Source organism: Dermacentor silvarum, chromosome 3 (assembly GCF_013339745.2).
Source record: "Dermacentor silvarum isolate Dsil-2018 chromosome 3, BIME_Dsil_1.4, whole genome shotgun sequence".
Classification (NCBI taxonomy): Eukaryota; Metazoa; Arthropoda; class Arachnida; order Ixodida; family Ixodidae; genus Dermacentor; species Dermacentor silvarum.
The window spans coordinates 12,446,560-12,473,622 of NC_051156.1; the positions used below are offsets into that span (position 1 = coordinate 12,446,560).

At 47.4% G+C, this 27,063-nt stretch overlaps 1 protein-coding gene across 1 annotated transcript in view; it reads right to left on the bottom strand.

The window, feature by feature from the left end:
• Window positions 1–3,709: 3,709 nt before the first annotated feature.
• Window positions 3,710–27,063, bottom strand: part of LOC119443738 (neprilysin-2) — a 49,444-nt gene continuing 26,090 nt past the window's right edge. The window contains exons 6-7 of the mRNA XM_037708443.2: window positions 7,095–7,102; window positions 3,710–5,690 (exon numbers count right to left, since the gene is read on the bottom strand). Coding sequence (XP_037564371.2) covers window positions 3,710–5,690; window positions 7,095–7,102 — 1,989 coding nt within the window. The remainder of the gene's footprint in view (window positions 5,691–7,094; window positions 7,103–27,063) is intronic.

Consider the following 27,063-nt stretch of genomic DNA (forward strand, 5'->3'; position numbering starts at 1 on the left):
TGAAAAACTCCCGATACAGCTTTCTGTTGCAATTAATACGTGTTACATAAAAGCGTTTTTCCGCGCGTGAAAGAAGCCCGCGAATGCACGCAAAATTGCAGCGCAACTCGCCGCTCGAGGCACTTTGAGTGTATTCGCAGGCTTCTTTCACACTCGGAAAACACTTTTATGCACCACGTATTAATTGCAACAGAAAGCTGTAACGGGATTTTCATGCTTCTCTACAATTTTCTCATTGACACTTTTATAATATTTGATAAGTTTAATTTTTAATTAGGACTACTTAGGTAATAAGATAGAATGCAAAAAAATAATCTGAGCATCTCCAAGGGATGGTAAACAACATTACCTTGGTTCTGTCCAACTACATGGCATTTGCATATTTTAAAATCTTGGTGCATGATAGTTGGGACTCCCCGTACCGTATACGTTACAGGCACTGCATGCACACATCGGTGCTTCATGCATATCATGACGCACCCACTCTCTTAATTCGCTTACACGACAAGCTTTGCCATGCTTCGACAAGCTCTCGCACATTGAGTGCAGCTCCATAAACCACAAGACATGACATTTTGGCCGCGCTATTATAATGTCGCTTTCAACAGATCGAAAAGCGCAGACGAGCTCTCGAAACAAAGAAACGCAGCCCCCTTACGCTCTCTCCTTCCAAATTAACGCTACAAAAGATAGCCTCGAATAGCATAAATAATACGTGCAACTTACGAGTAAATGTGGACGTCCGTAGTAGATGAAAATCCGCAGGCGGGAAATGTCCATTTTTCGCGAACAAGAAGGGCAGCGCCATAGAAACCATGCGAATTGCGCCGACCAAGCAGCCATGCACTGAACGTCTCTTCCCGCCGAAAAGCTCCCCCGAACAGCCACCGTCTACGCGCCTGCCTCTTGCCGGTTCCTCCCCGTGAATGCTGCCTGAACCGACTGCCACAGACGGTTGAGGCGACCTCCTTACCTATTCTTTCGCTCCCCAATCCCGTCCCCTCAAGTCGGAAGTCGCCGCCGACGAGGCGGCGACTTCTATTCGGGCGCCAACTAGGCGGCGGCCGGGGGCATCCTATATGATCGGCCAGCAGCGTCAGGCCAGCGTGAAGCCGACGTCTCTGGCCAGTCAAAACTTTCGTGCTCGGCATTATGCAGCCCTACGCATCCGGGCCAGCATCCGGGGCCAAGGTAGCGCCGACGGGTTCGGCAACATAAGTCGACCTTTTTACGGTCCAAGCTCTTCAAGCCGGCATGATCGGCTCCCAGCGATCTGCCGAGCACCACCCGATGGTCGGCCCTCGGCCAATTTTGCTTGGGTGTCGGTCGCAGTCGCCGGCGCTTCCATGAACGAAGTGCAACTACGGAGAGTGTAGTTGTATGCTGCCAGATTTAGTAGTTACCGAAAACACAGTTGGCCTCTTATGCTAAAGAGGCAACACGTGATGGCCCTTTCGATACTGTATCGTAAGCAACAACACCGCTCGCTGCCATGGACGCTAGTACGGCAGGCATCGGCATTTTTGCGTGCCAGTGTGGCTAGGTGGTCGTTGTCGCCGTTTTCGATGTGCCCTGGGACGTTCATGCCTTCTCGTCTCAGTGTGATCGCTTCTGATATGTGCAAGATAAGTATTCATATATGCTTTGAACATTTCCGCATTATTTCGTGTGAGCGGTGCACGGTTTCTGCTGTGCTTGAAGCGAACAGAGAGCGGTGGCCGTACGCGTGCCGATGTAAACAAATGCGCCGTTTTTTCGTTGCATAAATACTCTGGGCGCAGTGTCGCCCCTTCAAAGAGCTATGGTCACTGTGGTCAAGACTCAGCAATAAAAGCAGTTTTTATCCTATTAGCGTACGTTCAGTGCAGGTGTAACAGTGGCAAATGCATGAACTCGGCTGCTGTATACGATATGGCTAACCTTCGCTGAGCGGAATCGACCCCAGCTTAAACTTGATGTGGGCGGCTGGCGAGTGCTCACCTTCGTGCATTTCAACTTCCGAAGCATGTTTGGACTCATATTCGGTACGAATAAATATGAATAATAGGAATACAAGCGTAGGCGCTGTGTCAATCGCGTTTCGTTGAGAGGCACATCGCACGGTGACCGGTATTGTCGGCGTAGCTGCACGAAATCCCGTCATAATATTTCGACGACTTGCGGTTGTAAGTCGCACCAGAGTCATTGCCGGCCTAGGCATCCTGTCCAACAAGCGGCCACACATACAAAACGAAAATTACGACTGACAAATGCACAAACCCATTTCAGCTCGCTTCTTGCAGCGTGTCTCGTGCGTACCGCGGGGCCCCGACGCCGTACATACTGTTTCTCGCGGAGCCCGCTAAGGTGGCGCCACAGCGCAATGGAAAAGGCGGATTCAGTTAGTAAACGATTGTGTCCAAGGATAACAGCACAGCGCCCATACCACTAAACAACCACGCGAGTTCCTTCATGCTAGGCGATACTATTAGGTGCCATTCGAACGCTGATTAAGTATGCTTTCTAATGCAACATAGCTCATATCTCCATAGTGCTTGCAGAATGGCCAGGGCGTACGCGAACATTTTCTCAAATGCGGAGCGCGCGCCGCCGGAGTGGGACCTCTGTATTGGATGACACCCTGTATTTGATGACCCGTTCCTTGGTAAGCATCCCTGTGACGTAATTGCATTCCTTGAGGAAAATTGTCTTGTGACATACTTTTCTCGATTGAAGTTGAAGAGCTGTTTCCCTTCCTCACACGAAACTCTTTCAGGCTGCGCAGTCATAAATTTAAAAAAAAATGGGGGGAGGGGGAGGAATGCCCTTCCAAAACAATGCCGAGATTCCAGCACAAATCAAATTACTGCTGTTTATTTCGTGTTTAATTCCCTGCATATGAGACTTGTATTCCTTCATTTAAGTGCATAGTCAGGCTGCGGCCATCTGTTACTGATGATTGTAAAGACACAAAACCAATTTCGTTTGCATCGATGACTGCTAAAACAAGGTGCATTTCAGCGTAAACAGAAAAAAAGTCAAAAGTCAAGAATGTCTGTATGCTTTCTGTTTAAATAATATTTCTATAGTAAAAATTGGAATCTGGATTTTCTTTTTTTTTCTTTTTTTTACGGGTACACCTCTTTTGCATGTTAGCATTGGGACTACCGTTTCTGACTTCTGTTTGCCGGCAATGCTTCACATTCTAGGACTTCTATTACCTCGACAATAACAAATCTACGTGCACCTACATTACTCCACCTTTAGTTATTCGCTGATATTCCATACATATTCCATACATGTTTTCGCGAAACGGGCATCGATTTTGGTTTCAGTTATTCCAGCGTATGCCCGTGTTAGAAATGCAACACAATTTTCTTCCTTTTTACCTAATAACGGAGGAAACCTCAGCGTAACGTACGACGGGGCAAAGCTGCAGTTTACGTGTATTTCGTCCCGATATGTCATAATGGAAGGACTGCCTGTTTTATGAGGGACGCTACCGCTGTATTACGTCCGCTAAAGTATTATTTTTCTTTTTTGTACGGCGGGTTTAAGAAAATAGACCCACTATGGGAAATGAAATGAAATATTTTCTTTCCTTATGCAGACATGCTCATAAATTTCAGTTTTACGAGACAGGCAAGCATCTAATTTAGGCCAAAAATCATCGCTGCGGAAACGTAAGGTGGCGAAGAACAAGTCCATCCACATGCTCAGCACTGCACCATCAGTCGAAGCCCTGCCACACTTCGCATCGCGGTAACTGACCGTTCTTGTTTGGGCACGAAAACGTTCTGAGGAATGGCGCAAAGTTACTGAGAGGAACATTAACGCGCAGCTTGGCCGGTGTGATGGCCATGCTGCGCTGGAGCTTCCGGGTCGCTTTGTCGGCACCGTCGCAGAAAGCGGACGCGTAGTTGTAAAAGAACAGCTCTCTGGACGTAACACGCAACTCGGGCAACTGGTAGTACATCCGCGTCGCGTTGTATCTCTCCAGGGCTTTCTCGTACAATTCGTACAACGGTCGCAGCACGGCGTTGTCTAAGAAGTCGTTCTCGAGACGCGCCGTACTGAACCTGCCGGGAGCCCCTGAGTAGACGCCAGTTCCTTCGTCAGCGCGCGCTGCCATCTCGTACCGCCGCCGCAGGCACTGGGTGACGTTCTCGTACGCGCCGACTGACTCGGCGCTCCACCACTTCCGCGGCACCATGCGGTCGTCGAAGAGCGAGTTACTGCGCACAAGCGCTCGCAGCGCAGGTCTGACGACGTGCGCCAGGACGACTGGGTAGAGCTGGAAAGGAATTTTGTTCGATATGGTGCCGAGGAAGCCAACGACACCGTTCGGGACGAAGACCAAGTTATTGGTAGCCTGGTACTCGCTGCCCCAGTCGAAGATGGACGTCGCATAGACGTTGTCGTATGCTGCCGCCGTCCGGACGACGCCACCGCTGACGAACGCGTCCCAGTATATGGAAGATGCGTATGAGAAGATGGCGAACACAGTGTCCAGAACGCTGTTCTTAGATTCCAGAGCCAACGCAGGAGTCTGGCGATAACCCTCGTACTGGACGAAGTTGGCCTGCGTGCCGAAGACGAGCGTCATCGCATCCAGCTTCCTCTGAGCCGTCTTCAAGTCCTCTCGCGAGAACCAGGAGCGGCCCGACTGCAGGAGATCGCGCACGACCGTCCGCGTATCGTTGAACAACGCGGCGAACTGGTCGTCATTGTGCGTCCTGTAGACGCTTGCGAATTCCTTGCTCGAAGTGAGCTTAGCGGCCACACCGACACCATAGCGGTACATCTTCTCGAGAAGGAAGCTGCAAGTCGCGAGCTGTGCGTCTATGCGCCTGGTGTCGTAGCCGTGGCTGAATTCATACAGAAGTCTGTAATCAGATGGCATGAACGGCGAAAACGTGACCATGGCTTTAAATCCGACGTAGTTGGCGATCGCGGTCTTGTAGTCGTCCATGTCGAAGATGGTGTTCACGCGAGAAAAAAACGAGGGATCCTCCACGTACATAAATGTTGTTCCTATGACCCGCGTCTCTGTCTTGAATAGCAGTCTCATGTACCTCAGCCAGTCCCAATTGTCGTTCTTGGGCAGCATATCGATGGACCACAGGTCCTTCACTGCATATTCGGCTGGCATGGTGTCCACAGATGTCAGGTTTTCCAGCGCGATTTCTAGTCTCGATATTTCTTTGCCTGCCATTTCACCCATAGTTCCATTCCGGTACAGGCTCAAAGCTTGTACGATTGTTTCTAGGTACAGTTTCGTTGCATTCGGTTTCGAGAGGGAAATGTAGCGCCTTAGGTACGTCACCGGCGCCTTGAGAACAATCTGCGACATGCTTTGACCGCTAACTGTTCGAAGGACGTTGACCCTGAACAACGTCTCGAGCATCAAGTATCGATCTCCGGTGGACACAAGCTTCACTAGGTCACCAGAGAATTTGACGTACGGCCATCCGCTCAGTTCGAGAGAGTCTAGAATTTTTGTCCAGGCCGACAAAGTGTCACCCGTGACATGTGCAGCCTTGCACTTCTCGTGGACCCACATAGCCTGAACAAGGAAGTTGCTTTCAATGGGTCTTGGATATCGCCCTTTAATGGCTAGAAATCTCTTGAAGAACATGTCCAGATCAAGAAGGAGCTGGCCGGTGCTCAACTGAGGGTACGGCTGCTGTCCGAATCCCGCCCTCTTGTACCTGGACATGCAACAACAACAACAAACGACAGGATTAGACACCATTGACGTCCTTGAATAGCGCAAACACCACGAGGACAACGAAGCTATGACAGTGAGGACGAGGGCGATATGTTGACGACACAACGACAGCACTCCCTTGACTGAAATCAATAGGCAAGAAGATGCTGTCTTTGCCAGGGAAACACCAAGTGTTTGTGCGGCGCTAAAAGGCGCGTTAAAAATGACCATGCTTTATACCACAGACATACAAGACGCTTCCGATCCCAATCGAGCCCGATGGGGATGAAGATTCTCAGTCGTGATTGACTCCTTATTGCAACATGTCAAAGGCAACCAATCGGGATCAAGAAATACCATCCCATTGGGCTCAAATTGTCGAAAGTGCCCCGTGTGACTGGGGTATGACTTGGCCTTGAATTAATCAATTTTTAGGTATCATCATGACTGTTGTAATTACCCGCGACCTTGAAACTTGCAGGTTTTATTTTTTGTTCTCTCAGGGCCTTCTTCTGCGAATTCTTATCTTATGTTTTACGACGTCCATAAGGACGATCTAAAATGTTCCTTTCAGAGTTACACTATACTGTCTGTACGCGGTGACATTGCGGTCACTGGAATCTAGCCATTGTGAACACGGTCTTCGTTCAATGACTAAAGATTGCAAAAAGTTATCGTTGTTTTCCTTACTGTGTGCGCATCTAATTTGTCTCGGTGCCTCTCTCGCATGAGGACGACTTAAATTGTACACTTGACGACTGCTACCGTACAGTGTAAATATAACGACGCTCAAACTGGGTTTCCAAGTTCTCCCGTAACGCATTAGCGCATAGAAGTGCTCGGCATTTTTAGCAGAGCGATTAAGAGTTGCTTCGTTCAGATCAATGTATCCTAACAATTTGCACACAACCGCTCGACAGAACGCTATACCGGGAGCACTAATGCGCGTGCGCACAACGATCATACCGGCAGCGGAACGTGGAGCACTGCCAACGTTCCGCTATGAAACCGATTAAGTGGAGCTTAAGGTGGGTCCATTTAGTTTGTTTATTGTTTTACAGCCAAGCTGAAAGCACGTCGCTGCCGTCTGTGGAAGACGTGCTGTTAGATAAACGAAATCCATGCAGTTTATGCAGTCACCATGGTGCGTGAAATTTGAACGGAGCGGAGCGTAAGCAAAGCTCTGCTAAAGCTTTCTATTGTTCAAGTCCAACCTTGCGCACTTGCTTTTGATGATGCTGATGGATGGAAAAAATTAACCGGTGATTACGATAGTCCCTAATGCGAAATTTGAGCGCAGCTCTATATGTGTTTTCATTTTGCGATATATTGGCTGGCGCTGACAATCTGTCTGGCACGGCACGTTACAAACGGAGCCAAGTATCATCATGACTGTGGTAATTACCTGCGACCCTTAAATTTGCAAGTCATTCGCACCAATTCAGATCACTTATCTGATGCCTATGATAAATTCGACTAACTATCACTTCATGGATCCCATCGTTTTCGACTCAACCGGTATCAAATCCACAATACAGAAATTAAAACCTAAAGCATATGTGGGGTAGACGAAATCAATACTACATTCTTATAAAACACTGTGGAATACTGCTCAGTCATACTATAGTGTATTTAATCGCAATCTTACAACTCTGGCACCTCACCGTATGATTGAAAAAAGTCACAGGCCTGCGCGGCACACGCAGCTTACTGCGACTCCCACAGCGTGAGCTGGTGGAGCGGCTTTAGAGTAGGAATTTCTGCACTACGCACAACCGGGTCTTCGCGGCAAAAACTCTTCGCCTTGTTTTGACGAGAGCGATCTCAACTGTGCGCCCGGCGTCGACGGCGAGCTGCAGTTTGTAATGCTCTCTGCACAGCAGTCTGCTGAGCCCGATGATGCTTGGTTGTAGCCGCGCACGTAGCTCTACAATTCGCTTCTTCAGCAGCGGTTCGTACCTTACGAGGAGACGACATAACGTGTACCGAAGAGGTACCGAGAATACGTGGCCCACATCTCACATCGGGATCGCGTTGATTGCACGCCTCGTCTGAATAGAATCTCGTCGTCTGCGCCTGTGCATGCGGATTTTTCAGGTGCCTTCACTAGATGGCGCCAACACACTGGCGGAATTTCGGGTCGTCTGCGCCTTTTTCTGACGCTGATAGCAAGCGCTTGCGTGGCTCAGTGGTAAAGTATCCGACTCCCACGCAGCGGACCTGGGTTTGATACCGGCGCAGACCGGGTACCTTTTTTCGCATTTTGGGCGATAGCAATTACGCGGCGGCGGTGGCGGACAACAACGCAAACTGAAACGGCTATTAGAATGAGCCCATAACAGGTTACGCTGTAAAACTGGCAAGTAATCCCCATTTACAAAACTGGGCCAACCCATGATCCACAGAACTACAGACATATTTCACTTACATCAGTACCATGTAAAGTTACACGCATCTAGTTACTTTTTTTGAAAATAGCAACTTCTTCACAGTTATGCAGCACGGATTCCGTAAAAACTTCTCCTGTGACACTCAGCTCATCCTCTTCACTAATCGCCTACATGCCAATTTAGATTCAGGTTTTTTAACAGACTGCATATTTCTTGACTTTCCTAAAGCGTTTGACAAAGTGAGCCATGCATTGCTTCTTCATAAATAAAACGTTCTAAACATAGGCCTTGCCGTAATTAATTGGATTCACGCCTTTATGACATCACTTGTTCAATTTGTAACCACTAATGACGCTAACTCGCCTTTAGCTCCAGTTGACTCCGGTGTCCCGCAAGGGTCCGTGCTCGGTCCTTTATTATTCTTAATTTACATTAATCACTTGCCCACTCACGTTTCCTCGAACATTTGTCTATGTGCGGGTGACTGTGTCTTGTATCGTAAAATAATTAATTTCTCAGATATTCTAGCAATTCAGGAGGATCTAAATAACATAAATGAGTGGTGTCGTACGTGGCGCATGGAATTAAGCCTTAAAAATGTAAGACTATGAGGATTTCTGTTAGTAACGTGATCTGCCCAACTTATACGCTAAATAACATCCGACTAGAATGTGTAGCGTCATACAGATACTTGGGGGTTCAAATTGTCAACAACCTATCCTGGAAAACTCATATTGACCACATAACCTCTGAGGCCACTCGTACACTGGGATGCTTTCGTTGGACATTTTCCCTAGCACAATCATCGCTAAAACTCTTATTGTACACAACTTATATTCGTCCACAGTTTGAGTACGCATCATCAGTATGGGACCCTGGTCATGAGACCCTCATACAGTCTCTAGAGGCAATACAGGATTGCTCAGCCCGTTTCATCCTCACCAACTACCAAAGAACTGCGGGTGTCACTAACATGAAAGCTCTCCTACACCTTCCGCTGTCATCAACCCGCAGAAAAATATCTCGCCTATGTCTTTTCCATAAAATCTACTATCACAACTCATAGTTAGGTTCTATTTGTGCTCAACCGCCACCATACATTTCATCTCGCATTAACCACCGCCAAAAGGTAAACATTCCGCGCTGCAACACCGTCGGCTTTTCATGTTCATTTGTTCTCCAAGCGAGCAAAGATTGGAATAACTTACCCGCATGACTTACAAGCATAACCGACACCGGAAACTTTAAAACCACACTTCAGAGTTTCAGTTTATAAATTAATGTTGCGATTGAAATATTGTTCGGCATAGTAACTGCTCTTATGCCATAAATTTAAGTTATGCCTTGTATTTTTATATGGTATGTTTTTTTCCTTTCTTTTTTATGTTACGCCATGTATTTTTGCTACGCTTTCCAAGTTTCTATTTACCATTCTTATCAAATTGTATGCCATGTTTTGCGATGTTTTTTGCCATTTATTGTATGAGGTAATTATCTAGCACTTCCAGGTCAATACTTGTTTTTTCTTATTCTTTGGTGTCTTCCTTCTTATTTTTCTGGTTAAATTATGAGGTTTTACGTGCCAAAACCACGATCTGATTATGAGGCACACCGTAGTGGGGGACTCCAGAATAATTTGGACCACCTGGGGTTTTTTAACGCGCACCAAAAATCTACACGGGTGTTTTATCATTTGACCCTATAGAAATTCGGCCGCCGTAGCCGGGATTCCATCCCGCGACCTTGTGCTTAGTAGCCCAACACCATAGCAACTAAGCAACCACTGTTTTCCTGGTTATTTTTATTAATTATTGACTTCCAAGTGTTTAGATTTGACGTTTTCTTCAAAAGTTTCTGCTTATTTGTACTTGTATTTTTTTTTCTATAATCAACTATGTCTGTTTTACCTCTGTATTTGCCTTAATCAAGAGTTCGACGGAAACACGTCTGGCGAGGAAATAGCACGAACACTCGCCAATGGAAATACATGCATTGGAAAATAAAAGTTGACGTTTCGAGTCCCGTACGGGACACTCGATCACAATGAAAGTAAACGCGGTGGCTCGTGTTTAAATATGGGATAGATGGCTTAGTGCGCGTGTGTAGATTTCTGGCAGATTCCCACGTGTCCTGTTTATCGCATATTGCGTCGTCTGCATGTGCAGCGACTTAAGCATTAGTCTTGCAGGCATGCAGTTTCTTCGCTGTGGCGATTATGGTGGCCGATTCCCAGTCTATGCAGTGACCTGTGTTTTTTCGTGGTGTTCTGATAAAGCGTTTGAAGATGAGTTGCCCTTGGCGACTTCCTACTGATGCTGTTTTAAGCCTTTTTTGAAGTTACCGGTCTCGCCGACTGAGGTTGCGTGCCAATCTCTGCATGGTATTTTATAAACAACACCGGGGTACCTCGATCGTTCCAAGGGGTCTTTTACGCGCATCATTTGACCACGTAACTTGCTTGACGGGACATGCGTAACCCAAACGTCGTACACATTGAAAACCCTTGCCAAAGCCTCGCTTACTCCGGGCGCATACGGAATGGCTGCGCGTTTACGCTTCTTTGTAACAGCTTGGCGGTCGGGCGCTGCGGCACCCACGCACACGGGAAAATACCTCGATTTCCTTTCCGTACACCCAAAGGGCCATAAGTGCCGGTCGTGTCATCCTTGTTCGATCGCGCCGTCCATCTCTGTTCGACCCTTAAAAGACGCAAAGCAGAACTGGACACGGTACGCAGCGACTTGTCGAATAACAGATATCCGCCTGAAATGCTCAGAGATCAGGAACATCTGCCTCAGCGCCCAACCGCCAAGCGGTTACAAAGAAGTGTAAACGCGCAGCCATTCCGTATAAGCGCGGGGTAAGCGAAGCTTTGGCAAGAGTTTTCAGTGAGTACGACGTTTGGGTTGCGCATGTCCCGTCAAGCAAATTACGTGATCAAATGGTGCGCGTAAAAGACCCCTTGGAACCATCTAGGTACCCCAGTGTTGTGTATAAAAAACCGTGCAGAGATTGTGACGCAACCTCAGTCTGCGAGACCGGTAACTTCAAAAAATGCATAAAACAGCATCAGTACGAAGTCGCCAAGGGCAACTCATCTTCAAACGCTTTATCAGAACACCACGAAAACACAGGTCACTGCATAGACTGGGAATCGGCATCCATAATCGCCACAGAGAAGAAACTGCATGCCTGCAAGACGAATGCTTGAGTCGCTGCACATTCAGACGACGCAGCATGCGATAAACAGGACATGTGGGAATCTGCCAGAAATCTACACACGCGCACTACGCCATCTATCCTATATTTAAACAAGAGCCACCACGTTTGCTTTCATTGTGATCAAGGGTCCTGTACGAGACTCGAAACTTCGTTTTATTTTCCAATACACGTATTTCCACTGGCGAGTGTTCGCTTTATTTCACCATGTATTTACCTTGCCCCTCCCCTCTGCAATGTACAAATGTACCTCGAAGGTATAATAAATAAATAAAGTGTGACGCGATTGCCTCGCTAATCAGGAGATCGCGAGAGCCAGCGCGTCCATGACACGTGGGCGCGATTCACAGCAGCCGAAGCAGGCAGACCCCCAAGACGACGCGCGCTACTCTGGCGCCATCTCGTAGCCATCGTCGCCGCAGAGTAGATATTCGAGAGGGGGCTGGGAGAGCCCATCTTGTGCTACACTACGCTTTTTTTCTCAGCCTTCCGACAAACCCTCCGCCTCCGCTTTCCGCCTCGCGCTCTCTTCGCTATCGCCGTCTTTCATCATCCACTGCGCTTCGCGTTTGCTTTCATCTTTCGTTGCGCTCGTTCGCTCGGTTACGAGCGATAACGCGGACGCTCGCCGAAGGAACGGGATCCAATATCCGACGATTACGATGCTTTCTAATGCGAAATTTAAGGGAAGCTGTATACGTGGCTTTGATTTCGCGATAGGTTGAGGCAAATAATTTGAGACCAAAATCACCGCACTGGCACTGACGGCACTGGCAGTGGGCCAGTGCCGTCAGTGCCTCCGCAGAGGGAAGGGCTGTATGGGAACGCTGGCATGAATTGCATCGAAGTCAGCTGTAGAAGAAGACGACAATGAACGCGCTAGCAGTCGCACGAGCGCGTTCGCGCAGTTACGCCGAGGGTCGCCTACGCTCAACCCAGCAACGGGCGCCTAAAAGCTGCGCTCTAAATAATACTACGCCCTTTTTAGAGTGCAGCTCTTACGGCAAGCGGCGGCGGCGTAACTGAGCGAACGAGCACAGCGAAAGACGAAAGCGAACGCCGATCGCAGCGGGGGATGAAAGACGTGAGGAGGAAAGTGGAGAGGAGGGTGCAGCGACAATGGCTACGAGATGGCGCCAGAGTAGCGCGCGTCGTCGGGAAGATTTGACGGCGGCGGCTGCTGTGAATCGCGTCCAAGCGTCACCCACGCGCTGGCTCTCGCGAACTCCCGATTAGCGAGGCCGTCGCCCCACACTTCGCACCATTTGCAAAGTGCCGCATGAGACGGATTGTCCGCGCAGTCAATATACTGCGAAATGAAAATACGCATACAGCTATGCTCTAATTTCGCATTAGGGAATATCCTAATCGTCGCTCAATTTTTTGAAGCCGCATGTTGAGGTCCGGGTGCCCTTGTTGGGCCACACTCGTTATAACAGCGAAGCTGTTGACCTCTAGCCCGCGTATGTATTCCCCGCATGCGCTACCAGCGGGTTATCCGGGGCTGCTTGCGTCCGCATCGTGGACAGAAATGTAGACAATACGATTGGACAGGAATGGAGCCGATTGTACACGCGGCCTGCGCTTCTGTGGTTAAGGCCCAACCGCACGCACGCGATATTCAAGCGACAGCGACGAGCGACGCGACAGGCACACCCTGTCACGCTGTCATGTCGCGGCGTGGAGCAACCACATGAACGCTACATCGCGAAAAAGAGTAGCGATGGATTGACATTGTTGCGCGAATAAATGTTATCGTGTGCGCGTAAAGAAATCTCAAACTTATCAAAAGGTCAGCGTTTTATCTAGATCTAGCTAAAATATGCTATCATCCCCAGTGGGAATACGTCCCATTCCACCCGCGTAAAATGCAGTGGCGCCATCTGGGGAGTAAAACATAAAACACTTTCTCGGCTCTCGGTGACGTTTCAGGCCTAACAGCGTCAAAACAACCGATTTCAATAAATAACGACAAGAGAGCGCCGATACTTTGTCCTCAGCTAGCGATGAGACGAAGCGATGACTGGTTGTACTATTTATTTTTTGCTGTCACAGCAGAGAGCAAGTTGCAAGAGCGAATTGAGATCGAAGCGGGTAGACTGATTGCTGCCATGTTGTTGCGCAATCGTTGTCCCCAGCGGATGTCGTCGCGCTGACTTCCGGGCGACAAGCGATATTTTCTGGCTGGCCAGAAACCGGTGACGCGAACAAAGACAGCGACGGATCACCCTCCGCGACGGCAAAACCTGCCGCTTGTCGCCGTCGCTTGTCGGTGTCGCTCGAAAATCGCGTGCATGCGGTTGCTCCTTTATAACGTCACGCGCGTCGGAGGTGCCGGCGCTGGTGGAATAGAGACAGGTAGGGGGTGAAGAGTGTGGCGACGGCGCCTATGCACGTGGCCTGTGCTTCTCTGGTTATTGACCCTTTTCGCGGCGCTCCCATGGGCGCTGCCATGTGTAATCACATGGTGACGCATCCATTGTTGCCTCAGCTGCCTTCGTTGCCTCCGCGTTTATAATGCAAAGCGTGTGACGCCGGTACGGCGCAGCAAACCTCTGATTCGACGCATATCGTAGACGATGGCTTTGTGCACGACAAGAAGCTTTGACCACAGCGTTAGAGGCAATGTAAATCTTTTCAGAGCTCATTACGCCTTGTCCAAACGGCGAGAGCAGCGTATACGGTGCTTGTACTAAAAGCGGGGCTAGAAATGTATTCCAAGCTGTCCAAACTTTCCACTTATGAATTAAATTGGGACCAGTGTGCTCTTCGCTCTTGATTTGACAAACATTTTGAAGCAGCGGCTTGGCATGTTTCTGACTCAGTAAAGTTCCTCGGTTCCTCGGTGCGGCCACTATCTGATTGTCTATTTTCAGCGAAATCGCTGGCTTGCTAACTTAATTAACAAGCATGGCGTCAGCGCGCTCAAGCAAACATGAATAGATCACACTCGATGACCGCAGACATGCACTGTCAAAACACTGGCGCGAGCAAGCGTGGCTGGTGCAGTGACCGAAGGTTCGTGTGGTCTATCGCTTCAACGGAGAACTGAGCGGTGAAAGCACAGCGCATACAAAGGTGAAGGCCGTGTGGAGATTGCTTTCAAGATACGGTGCGCGCGACAGCCCTCAGCTGCGAAAAGTACAAATACGCAGTTACTGGCAAAGAAAAAGCCGCGCACCCTCCCTCCCGCGCTGCCTTCCCGCTTTCCTCCTTTCGTGTGGGAGATTGAGTCACCAGTTCCCCTTGAGACCGGTCGCAAGATACGCATTTAGTGCCGCAGTTAAACGTCGCCTCCCCTCCCTCCCTCCCATCCCCCCCCCCCCACGGCCTTTCGCACGACCGGAGACGTGGTGTTTGCTCTCCGCCGTGGGTTCTCTCTCCGTGAGAGCGCGCATTTCTCGCGCGCTTTCACTAGCACATACAGCATACGGCCCGCGGTGACGAGTTTATCGCCGTTCGACTTTATACGGAAACACACGGCGACGACGACGACAGCAATGCGCTTCGAGCGTCCATATAATTGCTATCGCAATAAAAATTCCACGCTTAATTTCACGCTAAACAGTAAGTTTAAGCGTGAAGCGCAAGTAAATGAGGCATGGATGATGTTTCAAGCACCACGTGACCGAAAATAAGCGCGACATTCCTTCATGTAAGCGATGGTACATGACTGCGCGTCATGGTTCGGTCTTGTGTGGGCGTGAGCGAGCTGCGTACGCGGCAGAAACGCAAATAACACGCTTAACATGCCGCGGAGTGCTCGCACGCGAACTTTCCATCACGCATATAACTGTGACAGAAACGTGATATGTCATGTGATCTGCACGAAGCGTGGGCGAGGGAGTACAACACTCTGCGCCTTGTCACCGCGCTGCGGGGAATGCGAAACTTTTCTTGGGGAGGCTGATGAAGACCGCGTGGTGTTTTGAAGACTGCGCTCGGCCATTTCTTGTGTGGATTCTCTGTCGGACTGTCACGAAGTGCGTTCAAACCCGCACAGAGTCTTCAGTACAATTGCCAGAGTTGGTGTGTATCGCCATCTTCACTTCTACATTTTTTTTTGCGTACAATGCGGGTGGTGCATGCAACAGAGCGCGACAGTGCCGAGTTTACGAGAGAAAACCCACCAAGGTCTGACGGCGCAGGTACAGTATTTCCATACGATTGGTGCATATATTGCGGCCCCTCACCTGTCATTCATGGATGATCGGAACATACAGATAAGAATATTAGTCATGGTTGGCTCTTATTCAATGGCGGCTGTTTATTTGTAATGATTTCCGGTGTCTGCTTGCGTCAAGTTTGGTGCAAAATTGCGTGAACGGTGCATTTCAGTTAAAAGCGAGAACATTCTACGCGATCAGTAGCTTTGATCGAAATAATGAGTATAGTCAGCCTCGTGCCTTTTTAACAAGTTTTAACGCCAACTGTTGAATTCTTCTTAATTGTTCTGTTTATTCTGCCCAAGTGCCAAATTCGCAGGATTATTAGGCGATTTCAATTTAGAAATTTTTGAAGTCGGAACACGCCTCACGCTATATTCTGGTTCATGATGCGAATTTAGCGTGTTTATCTGTTTAATTAGTCTTTTTCGTTTCTCTTTTTTTATATTCGCAAGCTCACCGTTCTCTCCGCGTCCGCTGCCACTTCACCTCGGGCAAGGCTATGGCGAGCTGGGAGTTGCTACTGTGCACTTTGCACCGTGTTTCTTGTCATGATTTAGAACACTGTTAATGGCGCATCAATTTGGTTACGGCGTATTAATCGCAAACTTGAGCAAGGTGATCGGCGCTATTGTGCAGGTGCGTCAAGCTAGCTGACTTCGCGGTCGCGCGGTGCACCACCGCGCAATCTGTGAAAGGCTTGGCTTTGTTCGATTGTATCGCGGGCACTTGTACATTGTACCGCTGTGTCTGCGGTAGTATTTTAGCGCCGAATTAATGTAGATGTTCTGCATTGTGTGCGCTCCGTATTGTGTACGTATATGCTCGGCAGACACATTTCTGGGTAGAAAAGTTATTTATCGAAGTAAATGATTTTATACTACCGGCCTATCCTGTCTGGTAGACAGGTGGTTCACCTGTCTGGTGAACGTAGGCTTCGGGCAAGGATGCTGCAAGAACCGATACCTGATAAAAGTAATATCATGTGTTGTTCACCATGAAGGGTGAACAGGTAATGAAATGACCGTTATTAAACATTACAAAGAGTGACTATAAATCCTTTAGCGTAATATTCAGAAGCATACCGATGGCTGCATTATTACGCGCTAATTGAAATTAAGGTACGAGTACATTGCACGCTTCCCGGCGAGCCGCATGCACACCGGCTGGCAGTGGATTTTCTGTAAATTGCACAAATGAGGTGGTTCACCGCTGCCCGCCGCTGACGTTTGTCCGCTGCCGGCGAGTCTGCTGATCGGTCTATTTGTCGCGTATGTCACTCATAGTATGCCGCTGCCGATAAATTTAAATTCATAATTTCGTGAGCTATTTGTCGACTGACAGTAACCTGCATCTCAAAAGCACTGCATGTGAGGGGGCAAGCACATGTGCTACCTGTACCCTCAATTGAACTCTGAATTACGATATCAATGTGTAATATTTTACATTTTGGGCTCTAAAGAGAGGATGTGTGACTGTGTTCGATGAGCAGGAATATACTCTGCCTGTTGCAAATATAGTTATGCAGCTCTTGATTGCCAGCTGGAAACCCATCTATGCCCGCAGTGAGAGTTAACGTGTGACAAGTTCACGTAGAATGTTATTGCTGACAAAATTTCAATCTCTATTGGGTTGGACCTTAAGCATAAATACGCTTTTCTAGCTAATTTTTCCTTAGATTTTAAAGGTCTCTTCGAATGCGTTGCCAGTTGTGTTCGAACTTTCAAACTTTAGTTTTATGGAGAGCATGATCGGTTAAAATCAGTTGGAGTTACGTGTCTCAACTAAATGCGTTTTGCGCAATGTTCCTTTCTTTTCAGGTCGCATTTTAAAGCGAACTAAGGTTTGGAAGTGGGACTGATGAAAATGAACAAGGATTGAAAAAGTTAATTCTGATCGTGTCAAAAATACAGAAATTTTCTGAGCCGCCATACGTCGCTATACAAGCGTGCTTTAGACTCAGGTTTGCATAGCATGCTCCCATCACTTACTTCTAAAGACTTCCAGACTGCAGCATTTTAAGAGCCAACAATAGCAGAAATGTCAGAAGAAATGCAATTAATGCTATAGAAGTGAAAAAGCAAGCGGTCATTAGTTACCACTTTTAGCCTAAAAGAAGCGTGTTTTCACCAAAGTACCGCTAAGTGATCTTATAGGACCTTGCACTGTCTTGGGGGAGACAATGCTCCTCACCTGCCACTGTGAGCAGAAACGCAGTGACATCAGCGATGACATATTCCTAGGAAAAGCCCCCTAGTGATGTGCCTATGCCTATATTATACAAAATATATATTATATACGGCATCACATGGCTATCAATTATAAAGCCAGAAACAAGCAACGAAATAACATATGGGCGCAAACAAGATGAAAGAATTTTTGTTCACTGCGTTGCGCATTTAAATCCAGCACATGTAGATTCTATGCTTCCTCGATGATCTGAAGATGTTATAAGTTTTGCTTTTAAACATCAACGTTTCCTTTTATCCTATTTTCTTATGTTCATTACATTATTAATTACAATTACATTATGTTCCCCAGGAAGAAATTCGTGTCATAAATGTTTCGCTGCTTAGACTATTCGCCTTTTTTAGAAAAAGAGGCTAGTGAAAATAATTTTATTAGCTATTTTCAACCAAAAATTGGAAATATAGTGCAATACCATGAGGATTTTATTGGGGAAATGCTGTCCTGACGATATATCCTGCACACGGCTCGCTATCTTCGAATACGCGAGGCCGCAGATCACGGTTGAGAGGGCATTCGTCCTTTCGTGCCAGAAGATATCGAGGGGTTTGTTTACGTTTTGCATTTCTTGGCGTCATTGAAATGTGCCAGTGATTTGCAAAGCCCCTTTAAGTGGATTAGATTCAGTTTCACCGGCGGGAGCGTCTTGCGCAATCTCTGCAGCATATTCAACTTCTACCTCGCTGGCCTACTGCCACTGCAATAGTTTCTTGGTCCGTCACAGTCTGCGCCGGCGAAGCAGAAGTTAAGAAAAGGACTGCGAAGAGCTTGGTGAGCAAAGCTCGCTTCAGAGAAGCAAACCAAGCCGACAAGAGCCGATGCTTCTTCGTTGCCTCCCGTGCATGCAGAGATGGCGGTAGGGGGGGGGGGGGGGGGCATGTTTCCCTACCCACCCGCATTCCCCCCTCGGGCGCCATTACCTCAGGAGCCGTCTGTAAGCGTGGAGAATGGTCAGCCATAATGAGCGTGTGAATAGGGGTCCCTATCACGCCTGCTAAGCGTGAAGAGGGGTTGCTGATCGCTCCAAGTAGGCGTGATCGTAAGCCCGGAGAAATATCACGCCTAGAGTAAGCGTGTAAAAAAAAAGACAGCAGATCCACGAGGTGAATGATGATGAGTGGGCGAAGCTCCGGAGGGAATCATCGGATCTCCCGCTTAAGGGGACGCCAGCACAAACGCGTTAGAAACGTGCAGTACTCTCTAGTAAGGGGGAGTGGCCACAGCATCTTACGCAGCCATTTACACATGCCGGAACGTGCACCGCGTTTGCCGACGCCATCACATGACTGCTGAGAGAGTATACCCCCCGTATTCATAAACGCTCCTCGACTTGAACTTGACTTGCCACCGCTTTGGGCAGCGCGTTCGAAACGCGTTGAAGGTAAGGTGGAGAGGCCACAGCGTCTTACACCAGCTTCTTACACGGGCCGTAACGCGCTAGCACAAACGCGGCCTTTCGTTAATGTTGGGTATTTATAGCCATCGTGGTGCGTTTGTCCATGTCCGCTTCGTGGCGTAGTGGGCTAACACCGCGCGCTCGGAAGCGAGGGGTCCCTGGTTCGATTCCGCGCTACGGACACAACTTCGGAATTTTTTTCTCGTTTTTCTCAGACTGGTTACACACTACTACTACTACTACGACGGGGACGGAACGGGTGCCGCCATAAGGAGCTTCGCCCCTAAAACGGCAAATGCTCGTTTAGATGAGCGTGGATTTTTTTAGAGTGTAGCGCAAACAAGTACATATACATACAAGAAGACACGACAGACGCCGATGACTGCTACCGGACTTGGCGCTATAACTCCGACTTCTTGCACAACATCTTAGCATGACCCAAGGAGGCCTCACCGCACCGAAGAGCGCACTAACCTCGCTTGGAATGATGCCCTTTCGAGCACAAAAGTCCGGTAGCGCTCGTCTGCGTCTGTTGGGCCTTCTTCGTGTGTATGTGTACTTCGTTGCGCTATATCTGAAAGTAACTATGTTAGACCAACTAGCCCCACAGGCAGTCCTTCTGAACTAGTGGAAACTGGCGCGCAAGTACGGGGGCTCTCGCTCATGCTATGGACGTCACGAATAAGCTCATGTCTCCGCACGTGCGATCTCTCCAAGTATTGATCAGCAAAACGAGAACAAGCTGAACGCAGGAGCCAACGTTTCGACAAGTGGACTTGTCTTTATCAAGGCCACTTGTCGAAACATTGGCTCCTGCTTTCGTCTTGTTCTCGATTTGCTTATAGTCTTAAATTTCCAACTCGCGCATTCCCCTTATTTTTCCTATACTCGTGGCGCGCAAGTACGGGGGCTCTCGCTCATGCTATGGTCGTCACGAATAAGCTCATGTCTCCGCACGTGCGATCTCTCCAAGTATTGATCAGCAAAACGAGAACAAGCTGAACGCAGGAGCCAACGTTTCGACAAGTGGACTTGTCTTTATCAAGGCCACTTGTCGAAACATTGGCTCCTGCTTTCGTCTTGTTCTCGATTTGCTTATAGTCTTAAATTTCCAACTCGCGCATTCCCCTTATTTTTCCTATACTCGTGGCGCGCAAGTACGGGGGCTCTCGCTCATGCTATGGTCGTCACGAATAAGCTCATGTCTCCGCACGTGCGATCTCTCCAAGTATTGATCAGCAAAACGAGAACAAGCTGAACGCAGGAGCCAACGTTTCGACAAGTGGACTTGTCTTTATCAAGGCCACTTGTCGAAACATTGGCTCCTGCTTTCGTCTTGTTCTCGATTTGCTTATAGTCTTAAATTTCCAACTCGCGCATTCCCCTTATTTTTCCTATACTCGTGGCGCGCAAGTACGGGGGCTCTCGCTCATGCTATGGTCGTCACGAATAAGCTCATGTCTCCGCACGTGCGATCTCTCCAAGTATTGATCAGCAAAACGAGAACAAGCTGAACGCAGGAGCCAACGTTTCGACAAGTGGACTTGTCTTTATCAAGGCCACTTGTCGAAACATTGGCTCCTGCTTTCGTCTTGTTCTCGATTTGCTTATAGTCTTAAATTTCCAACTCGCGCATTCCCCTTATTTTTCCTATACTCGTGGCGCGCAAGTACGGGGGCTCTCGCTCATGCTATGGTCGTCACGAATAAGCTCATGTCTCCGCACGTGCGATCTCTCCAAGTATTGATCAGCAAAACGAGAACAAGCTGAACGCAGGAGCCAACGTTTCGACAAGTGGACTTGTCTTTATCAAGGCCACTTGTCGAAACATTGGCTCCTTCTTTCGTCTTGTTCTCGATTTGCTTATAGTCTTAAATTTCCAACTCGCGCATTCCCCTTATTTTTCCTATACTCGTGGCGCGCAAGTACGGGGGCTCTCGCTCATGCTATGGTCGTCACGAATAAGCTCATGTCTCCGCACGTGCGATCTCTCCAAGTATTGATCAGCAAAACGAGAACAAGCTGAACGCAGGAGCCAACGTTTCGACAAGTGGACTTGTCTTTATCAAGGCCACTTGTCGAAACATTGGCTCCTGCTTTCGTCTTGTTCTCGATTTGCTTATAGTCTTAAATTTCCAACTCGCGCATTCCCCTTATTTTTCCTATACTCCCAAGTATTGAGCCAGTTGTGTTTACTCAAAAGGTACAACATCTGGGACATTTCCTCATGAATGTTTGAGAAGCTTTGGAACAGAAATATTCCGCAACAGTATGAAGTGCAGGGTCCCCTCGCCTGGTCCACAGACTTGTCATTTTAGAATAATTCGGGCAGGGTATAAAACAATAGCAGCAAGAAAAGTTTGTGTTATATTGCTTGGACATTCGGCTGCTGTGCATGCAGTCAGGTTCCATCCCACCATCAGATGCTTGAATTTTATATGTATTGAAGAGGTCCGAAACAAGCAGAGACAAAAAAAATTAAGCAGTATTGTGCAACCTGGCAGATTCACAACAGAATCTCCAGTGAGGATGTTTATTTCGGGCAGTTGAACTAACAGTTTTAATGGCCTGTAATGAAATTACATACCTGAAAACATTGCCCGCATATAACTTCTCTCCTTGAAACCTTGCCCGCATATAACGCTTTCCAGCAATGGTTAACAATATGACAATGGCAGTCATTTATTGCTCACACGATTTACTTCCACAGAACATCGGTCATAGTGCCCCCTTTCTTGCCTTACCCCCCACCCCCCTCCCTAGACGAAAACACATTCCGATTTCCGTATGAATTTGATCTCGATTACGTTCTCTGTTCTCCCAAGGGCAGCGGCGTAACATCGGCGTTCTCTGTAAAACATTGCACTTATAATCCTCCTTATTGCTAGCATACGTAATTTTACAAGGGCAATTAACTGTGAGGTTGTTTAGTTTACCGAGGACAGCAGAAAAAACAACTACGAACGTCGTATGATCGCGTAAGCGACGGTGAAAACGAGAACTAGGTATTTATATGCGAGGCTTCTAATTAGGACAGGAAAGTGAAAATCTTGTCATAAACTGCTCTTACCATGGCCCCTCTTTTAGCGAAATATAAACATAGTGTAACGAACAGTTCCGTTGGAACATTTGCAAGCAATGGTGCTGGCGCGGCCATAGGACACTTAAGATTTATTTTTAAAAGCTGCATTTTATCTACGATCATTTACCTATAGACAGAGATTTGTCATAGTCTTCCTTCAATTGCCGCTAAATTTGATCTCGATGGCATTTTAAGTTCTGACAGCAACAGGCTAAATTATGCCCCTCTCGTGAGATCCCTTCACAACGCTATAGAGAGCTTTCCCCCATGCGTAATTTACTTCCAAGGCCTCATTGAACTCACTTCTAACTTTGCGTACACATCACCCATCACCTGGCCCTTACTGTCACCAAACATAAAAAGGCTGCCCAATTTGTTTTATCGAGAACACGAGGCGAACGTGATATCACTAATGAAAAAAAGCAAAAAATAATGTAGTGCCCAATAATTATTGGTAATGCTCCTAATTAGGCCAAGAACATGAAAATTTCGAACCACATTGCAACTGATAGGCAGCGCATTTCTACAAAATGTAATTGTTTTCTAAAGCACAGCTATCTCGGGACATATCGTAACGTAGATGAAAACGGGAGTGACACCTTCGAGTACTTGCTAAATATTTTTTTACAAAAGCAGTAACTGATGTCCATGCTTTTCACTTGGTGCAGTAGCTTGCGATGGCATACCTTCTACTTTTGTTGAAATTGGTCTTGCTGTAATTTGTAGTTATGCCAGGGCTGCTGGCAAAATCTTGCGCTGCTCGTAAAACATGTTTATAACGCTCCGCAGCACTTACATACGTAATTTATTGCAAAGGCCGTAATTGAAGCACGCAGGTTCCACTTCCCGTACACATTACCCAACACGTTCTACTTAGTTTATTCGTATATAAACAACATGGCTTCTACAGTTCATTGAGGAGACTTCGGAAGCACAGTACATTCCACATAACACGCATGGAAAAACCGGAAAAACGAGAGTTCGACAGTTATTTTCAATGCTTCTATTCAAGCCAGAACACAAATTTTAGCCACAAAGTACACATAATATTCCCCCCATTTTCATTCAATCTAAATTTGGTGTCTTGTTTCGTCATTCTATGCCTGTGGGAAACATTGCGGATAAGGGCAGCATGCCAATCTGGAACCCTTGACAATCTGGAACTGACAATCTGAAACTTTCTGCAAAGGCTATAAATAACCTAATAAACATATATTGCACTACAACCTACACAGATTAACCAATTATTGTTCGTCAATCGCAACATGTTTCATACAACGAAATATAAGCACAGTGCCACACGCAGTTAACCGAAGAGACATGGTCAAAAGCAACTACACGCCTTCTACAATGCATAAAATTTGGTTGAAGACGAGTTTTCAGTAATTATTTTCAAAGCGCATAACTGACCTACACACTTCTAACTTTCGGTGCGTGTGACCCATATTGCGGCCGCTATTTTCTGAAAATAAAAAATTTTTGTCGTTGTTCGTCCTTTCAGCCCATCGGAAAGACTTTTGATACATTTGATATAATGCTCACAAACAGACCAGAAACGAGTATTTAGCGATATTCATTTAACCGCTGATGACATACAACCTTCAAAATTTGCCTGTTTATTACCTTATTGTACGGCGCATTTTTTCAAAATATAAACTTCGTAGGTTGTGTAGTTTCATACAACCGTGAACACTGGCGTCTAACGTTTTCGAGCGTTTCTATAGTTTCTATATCGTGCCGCTCTTAAAAGAAGTACTAACGAACGTCTCAAAGGTGGGGGAAAATGTCATCATGGCCGTTGACATAACAGGATCCTTTGATAACATCACTCACAAAGGAATACTTGAAGGGCTGGAGGAAACTAACTGTGGACAGAAAATATTTCAATACGTCCAGAGTTTCCTTAATCAGAGAACTGCAATAATCAAGATGGGGGATTATGAATCCGACACGATTCGACCACCAAACAAAGGAACACCACAAGGGGCGGTAATTTCACCCCCACTTTTCAACGTTGCCATGATTGGCCTGGCAAAGCAACTCAAAGAAATCGCCGGTCTGCAACATACGATATATGCAGACGACATAACCGTAAGGTAAACTACAGGTAGCCTAGCGGAGAAGACTACAACAGGCAGCTAGTACCATAGAAGGGTACACGAGACTTCGGGGATTCCAATGTTCAGCGGAAAAGTTGGAACTTATCCGCTTTACAAAGATAAAATCACTAAGGACGGACCCGAGTCTAAAGCTGGAAGTCAAGTTAGAAGAAAAAATCATTCAAGAGAAAGATACCATAACAATACTTCGTATGTGGCTGCAAGCTAATCAGAGATCCCTGCATACACTAAATACCCTGAAATCAGCAGCGCAGCAGATCTCACGCATGATCGCCCGTATAACAAACAATCGTACGGGGATGCGAGAACAAGATACCCTTCGACTAGTAAAAAGTCTCGTCGTCAGTCGCATCACATACTTACTCCCCTATCATAATATGAACAGGGAAGAGAAAGAAAAAGCAAACCAAATAATAAGAATGGCCTACAAGACTGCTCTAACATTACCTCGGAATACTTCAAACGACAAGCTACTGGCGCTTGGTCTACACAACACGATTGAACAATTGACCGAGGCACAGCTACGAACACAAGAAAATCGCCTGCTGCAGACTCCAACAGGCAGAGAAGTCTTAAGCAAGTTAGGGCGTGTATGCATACATATGCATACATTCATGTATGTATGTATGTATGTATGTATGTATGTATGTATGTATGTATGTATGTATGTATGTATGTACAGGTGCCCACAAAATAACTCGGAACGCAAGACCGGTGGCCGCTCGTCGGCAGAGCACACCCGCGGAAAAATACAGCCTTAGTCTGCGCGTGCGCGGCATCCCTAGCAAGCAAACCTTGCTCCCTAGTGCATCTAGATAGGCGTTGCCTTGCGTCAAAAAACTTGCGGTTTGTCCCTCTTAACGCTGCGACAACACATCGGGGGGGATCGCGGCCTGTAGACGACAGCGTGCTTGCGCGCTACGCAGCGTAGTCTCTAAACGCAGGCGTAATTCTTGTGGCGTTTTCTCGTCGAAATCTGCATTCATTCTAAGAGATAGTCATGCTTTCTGGATAGCTTGCGTGGGTGGAATCCATAAGCGTTTATAACTGAGTGGTGACCAGTGAGTTCACCATGCTCTACCTTTAAATATACCTAATGTCTTGCATATCTGAGTTAATTATTTTGCCTAAAGAAACTATGAATATATAGCTTATGCTTCATGTGGGCAAGCGCTACGGCTCGATTATAATAGCACTGTAGAGCACTTTTCAACTGAATTATCATGTAGCGCGATCAGGGGCGGATCCAGGTTTTTTCTGAGGGGGGGGGTCAGCTTCTGTCAATGATGATGATGATGATGATGATGATGATAGTAGCCTTTATCATTTACCGAAATTCACCGTTTCTGCTCACGATAAACCCGCGTTTTATACGGCTAGAGCAACACCTGTAGCCCGCCGTGGTGGCTCAGTCAGCTCAGGCGTTGCGCTGCTGAGCACGAGATCGCGCGATCGAATCCCGGCCGCGGCGGCCACATTTCGATAGAGGCTAAATGCAAAAACACCCGTGTGCTTGCGTTGTGGTGCACGTTAAAGAACCCCAGGTGGTCAAAATTATTCCGGAGTCTTCCACTACGGCGTGCCTCATAATCAGAACTAGTTTTGGCACGTAAAACCCCAGAAAGAGGAAGAAGCCCTATAGCGAAGCCTGGTAACGGTTTCTCCGAGCTTATAGGAAAAGGACGTTACCCAATACAGCCATGTGCTTGGCGGCTGTGCCTGATAATACAGGTTGTTCAAAGCTAAGCTTTATGGTTTTCTTAAAATTAGGCACTGGGAGGCACGCGAAGACCACCGGTGCAAATAAGTTATATGGCCAGGGGGGGCACAAAGTGAGATGATAATTATCGCTGTGAGCAGCCTAATTAACTAAAATTGAATAATTATTTTTGCCGACTGCAGTAAGTGGGTATGTTTGTATTGAAAACTTAGAGGCAGTCGTGTTTATACACAGTATCAGTCGGAAGAATTATTCTAGCGGGTTCGTGCTCCGAGATATCCGACTCCAAATTTCAATTGTACTGCGCAGAGTTATCGACTCGACGCGAGAGCGGTTTATGTTTTGCGTTGCTGGGGAAGGGCGGCATTTTGAACATCTTTAGGGCATTGACATCTTGATGGGTGAAGTGTTGTCATGAGATTTGTGCATGACAACACCAAAGTTAAAGCGGCAGTATGAAATATTCGTCAGCATAGCTAAAAAGGTTTCTGTTGTTGATGGTGCAGTTGTTGCTTTTGATTTCAATAAAACTTACAATACTTGGAAATCAGCAGTCACTTTATTTGCGTAGCCCAAACAAGGACCATGCCCGGTCGTCTAGTCACCATTACGCACGCGCACTGCCCTGCGGCTTCTCCGCTCGCGCCATTATCTCGGCATGGCAGCTGCCACCGTCTTTACAGGCTGCGCGGTCGCGTGTTACGACAGCGGTTACGGGTTCTTCGATTTTTTTTTTCGCCAGCCGTGAGGGGAAGGGGGGCAGTTATTAGAGAGTTTTAGATTAGGGGGACGCAAGCGTAAGGGCCCGCTAGCGCTTGGGGCCGCGGTACTGCGCTCGCGCAGACCGGTCTGCGCGTGCGCAGTACCGCGGCCCCAAGCGCTAGCGTGCCCCTACGCTTGCGTCCCCCTAATCTAAAACTCTCTATTATCTTTGCTAATGCCTCCGCCGCGTTGTCAGACTAAACGCCGCACTCAACAGCCGCGTCACATCAGGGAGGAGCTTTGCGCCGATCCTCACTCTCTTGCATGCGTAA